Source organism: Arachis ipaensis, chromosome B08 (assembly GCF_000816755.2).
Source record: "Arachis ipaensis cultivar K30076 chromosome B08, Araip1.1, whole genome shotgun sequence".
Taxonomy (NCBI): Eukaryota; Viridiplantae; Streptophyta; class Magnoliopsida; order Fabales; family Fabaceae; genus Arachis; species Arachis ipaensis.
The window spans coordinates 10,941,092-10,946,234 of NC_029792.2; the positions used below are offsets into that span (position 1 = coordinate 10,941,092).

General features: G+C 36.6%; 1 protein-coding gene and 1 pseudogene across 1 annotated transcript; both read left to right on the forward strand.

Annotated features, from left to right (window-relative positions):
• On the forward strand, positions 899–1,295 carry LOC107612392 (annotated as a pseudogene).
• Positions 2,518–4,761, forward strand: LOC107614054 (translation initiation factor IF-2). Its single transcript, XM_016316280.2, has 2 exons — positions 2,518–3,304; positions 4,122–4,761. Coding segments are annotated over exons 1-2 (666 nt in total). The 5' UTR covers positions 2,518–2,639; the 3' UTR covers positions 4,123–4,761.

Below are 5,143 nucleotides of genomic sequence, written 5' to 3' on the forward strand. Positions count from 1 at the left end.
TCGGTAGATTGGATAACCCCCAATGTTAGGTACCCTAATGGATTGGACAACCTCCAATCCTAGATATACAATACACCCACACACTCTTCACATATTTTATCATATTTTTTTTTAATTGCACTCTCTAGGATTTGCACCCTAAACCTTAAGGTGAGAAAGGGGGAGAAATGCCATTAGAGCCAAGGCTCATTGCCCAATTGCACCTTATCTTTCAGCTCTGTTAATACCTGTACTATAACTATATATTCAGCCCACGTTCCTACTAAGCAACGGGTAATCCTCAAATTGGGCCATTTTCAAGTCGGCCCAATAATAGCAAATCAACAATAGCAAATCTAATCCCTGTTGTTTTATTTGAGTAAATTTTTATAATAGTTCCTGTAATTCACACGATTACTCAATTTAATTATTGAAATCGTAATTTTACTATAATAATCTCCCAAACGAAGCCCTGAGCACCATAGTGATTCCTAGTTTCCTTTTCAGTGCCGATTCAGCTCTCGGAGTACTGATATGGCTCTTGTTTGCCACGCCAGAGTGTATAATGACTAGTTGATATGGCTCTTGTTTATCACGCTAGAATGTACAATGACTAATTAACATAGTTAGATTGCAGTTGGACTTAATTTGATCCTTCTGTTATTATATAACCTAATTCATTCCCAATCTTTTCAAAACATTGCCTCCTCCTTCATCTTTTTTTCTTCTTCTTATCACTCTCTGCAACTACAATTACTTGATGTCTCAGATTTATGGTTACATTGAGTCTAGTCATCCCACTTAAGTTCAATTTTTCTTTCTACATATTTTCAACTAGTTTATGTTTAGAATTTTGCCATATTCCTTCGTACATAAACAAAAACAAAGAAAGCGCAGCACGCAAAAGCGGAAAACAAAGATGGTAAAGTTCTTGAAACAAAGTGGTTATCCTACTGTCGATACGTGGGTCGTGAAGCCGTCATCATACGCGCCTTCGACGATAGAACCTGCGACCGCCCCTACGGCCACTGCCTCGTCGTTGGGATCAAGAAGTAACCTTCTAAGGTTGTGAAAAGGGACTTTGCCAAGAAGACGGCAAAGAAGTTGCACACGAAGGCGTTCGTTAAGATGGTTAACTACTAGGACGTGATGCCCACGCGCTACACGCTTGACATGGATTTGAAAGAAGCCATTAAAATGCGTCGCTTCAGTCAAAGGACAAGAAGGTTGTGGCGCTCAAGGGAACCAAGAAGAGGCTCGAGAAGAGGTTCAAGTTTGTCAAAAATCATTGTCTCTTCACCCAGCTCAGATTTTAAGCATTTCAAAAAATAGTGTCGTTTCCATTTTATTTACCTTTGAAAATTTTTTGTGTTGAGTTTATTCAAGATCTGTTTGGATTTTAATAGTTTCAGTTTTGAGATTATATTTTCCAAATGATGTCTTTCATCAAAATCTACATTTTGAATCATATGCTAGTAGATAAATGTGGTTGTTGAATCTAATTTGCCTCAAATATTTAGTTTAATTTAATCAGACAAAAATAACTTAGTAACAAATAGAGTAATTTTGGCCTCCAAATTAAAGAGAAGAAGAAGAATAATTAGATTCATATAATGAGGGATAGACTAAATTGAGTCCAATTGTAATATAGTCATGCTAACTAGTCATTGTATATTCTAGCATAACATTTGTAGAGCACCGAAAAGGAGCTCAGGGACCACTATGATGCTCGGAGCATTAACTGAGATACCGCTATAGTGAAATTGGGATCTCACATATCAAATTAGGTAATTTCGTGAATCTCAGATATCACTTTGTGAATTTACTCGATCTCATTCACATGAGTCGGACTAACAGAAGATACGGGTCACTGAAACTCATATCCGATATGACTTGGGAAACAAATTAAATGTTTTGTCACTACTTAGGTTATCACCATTAAAGTGATAACTAATTCAAACATGATAGTAATTTTTTATTCTATAAATATCATCTACTATTTTATAAATATTTCGAATACTCAGGTATTTTTGTCAATATAATTTTACTTAAATTTGTTAAAATTTTTACTAATTTAAGTATCAAAATCTTTTATAAATACCTTTATTACTGTCCAAGTAAAAATGTAAAAAAAAAAATCATTATTTTAACAAATAATTCAAAAATTTCACACGAAAGCATTTGAACCTCAAGTCCAAATCTAAAATTCAATATGAAAAAAAAATTAATTCTCAAAATTCTACACCTAAGTTATAGTCTCTTTAAGTTATTACTATCCCGATATTTATTTAAACGGACTAATAAACTAACCACTAAACCAACCCAACTTAATTTTACAAAATTTTTTTAACAAATTAATGACTAATTTATCACATATCCAAATTCTATTTAAACGGATCAAATCAATCCAGCTTTTTTAAAAACAGTTGATAGATATTTTGGACCGGATCCAATGAAGTTGGGCTTGTGACGGTTGGCCTAGAGATTGCTGTGAGCCCATTGATTACTAAAAAAATAAAAAAGAAACATAATCACTTAATCGGTATTCGGTAATCATTCTGCTCTGGCTCTTGCTCTTGCTATAGTTGTGGTTGCAGCCTCCTCCTCCATCTGTGGATCGCAACATAATCTCTGTAAATTTTGATTTGTGAAGGCGGTGGATGGCAAAAAACAACAAGTTCACCTCCATCAACTTCAACCACATTTACGACAAAACAACCTCTTCCAACCATCAAACGCCCAAAACCGCCGCCCCTTCTTCTCTCCCCTCCTCCTCCCCTTCCTTCTCCGCTTCATATTCTTCTGTCTCTGCTCCTAACAAACCCCATGGCCGGATCCTCGTCCTGACCCGACCCACACCCAAGCCCATCACTCCACCCACACAACTCCCCTCCAAACAACCCCAACCCACCCCCATCCAAACCGTTCCCGATCAACCACCCTCCGACGCGATATCTCTTCGTCCCCAGGGCCGAACCGGATCCGGCCCGGTTCTATCGGGCCCCAATCTCAAGGACAGGGCGGTGCACGTGGAGTCGCCGCCTCCGCTGATATCTCCGAAGCCCGACAAGTTTGTGCCGCCGCACCTTCGGCCCGGGTACGTGCCGAAGGTGGAGGAGGTGCCGCCTGGGCCGGAGATGGGCCGGGGCAGGGATTTGAACTATAGGAGGGGTGCACATGTCGGGTCGCCGGGCAAGTATGGGGAAGATGGGCGGCCCAAGTCTGGCGGATACGAGAGGATTAGGAGGGCTGGCGGGTCGGATGCCGGGTTGATGGGCCGCCCGAGATCATCCAGTGGGAGTCGACCTAGTTCAAGTGGATGGTACGTTTCTTTTTTTTTTCCACTTTTTAATTTTTAATTTCCCTTCAATAGTTACTGTGCATGTGGATTTTTTTGTGGATTGTTTGGCCAATTATTGTTCCTTTTAATGGCGTTGACATTTTATAGAATTTTTTTCATTTTTTGGTTTTGTGGGTTTGTCGTTTCTTGGATTTTGGTGGAACGTCATAGTGGTAGACTGGTAGGTACTAGGAATCATCAAGCCAATAATACCTTTGGTTGTTTATGTGGATTATGTTTAGAGTAATTGGTTTGGTTGATGTGAATTTTATTAGTAGATGTTAAGTTAATTATCTTCCAATAATAGTAACTTTGGTTGTTAATATGGTTCGAAACTACCTGCTGGTTTTGCTAATTCTGGTGTTGATATGTAATCCGAACCAACTATTTTCTATTTGTACAGAGAAATGAGACCTGTAACGGCTGCCTTAGTTGTGAAAACTTTTTGTAGCTACTAAGTTATTAGTTATGACTTATGAATGTTTGTCGTGGCATGGTTATTTTAGATATTTGCCTAATAAGTTGACTTTTGTACTATCAAGTGGGTTGGCCACTTGCCATATTGTAATGAGCTATATCTTATTTATATGCCTTTATTAGATTGGGCTACATTCAAGTACTTGCTAAAATTTGATCACATTACTTGCTAATTGCTATCAATCATACAACCTTCCATATTGGTAACAAGAAATGTTTTAGGTACTCATTTTGCTTTGCACACCGAGTTAGTACATGCTAATTCTATAATTTGATGGAATGACAAACATGTGTAATGTGTTCTGATTTTAATATAGGTGTTTGCGGTTATGTTTCGAATTATTTTCCTGAGGACGAAGATAAATGCACTTGAAAGGGTTCTTCTCTCTGCCAATTCACTGCATGCATCATATGATGTATCCTTTGTCCCTCTGGAACTGACATCACTTCTCACAACATGAAATAGGTGACTACTCATGTGAAAATGATTAGAATAGTCTTTACTGAAAATAATAGCTAAGATGTGGACACGTATTATGTCAAACAGTTTAATTAACCATATCAAATCATCTAATAGCTTTCGGATGTTATCTTCAGATGAAGATTATTTTAACCATTTTCATGTGAGTAGTTGGGAAAATCTCAAATCAATGAAAAACAATACCTGACCATGTGGTAGCTTTTCAACACATATCTTCGGAGTTTATAACTAGATTTGTTTGTGCTAAGGAAGAGGCCTTAACACCCAAGTTATTCATTTTGTTGGTGTGAATTTGGCCCTTTCTTAACACCTCCCAATAGATTGTAGTATCAGCATACATATGTATTTGTTTTTCTTTCCAGCTAAACTGTTTAAAGGGCATGTTTTTATACTTTGATCATATGTTGTTTGAGAGGAGATTCAATCGTTGATTTTGCTTGTAGCAATTTGTTTCTTAACTGTTTTCAGCCAAGGCTATTTGGTAGTTGTCCCGTTGTGTGACCTACTTATATTCCTAAAAATCTTCTAATTATGGCCAAAGATCATGCGTACATAATATTGTAGTATTGTTGAAATTCATGGAAACTATTTTAACATAATAGAATAAAAAAAATGTGTCGGGTAGTAAATTAGTGGTTATTTGTTTTACAAAATATCATCCTAATCCTTATATTTTAAATTTCACGAAGATTTTAAAATTCAGTTATAAATAGATGACAATTTATTTGAAATTAAATATAAGTCAATTATAATGGTGAAATATATTAGCAAATTTTTAAGAGTTTATTCTTAACATGTCAAATGTGCAATATAATTTTAATCAAGCTATATTTTTTCTCAATCCTAATTAACTAAGGGTATGTTCG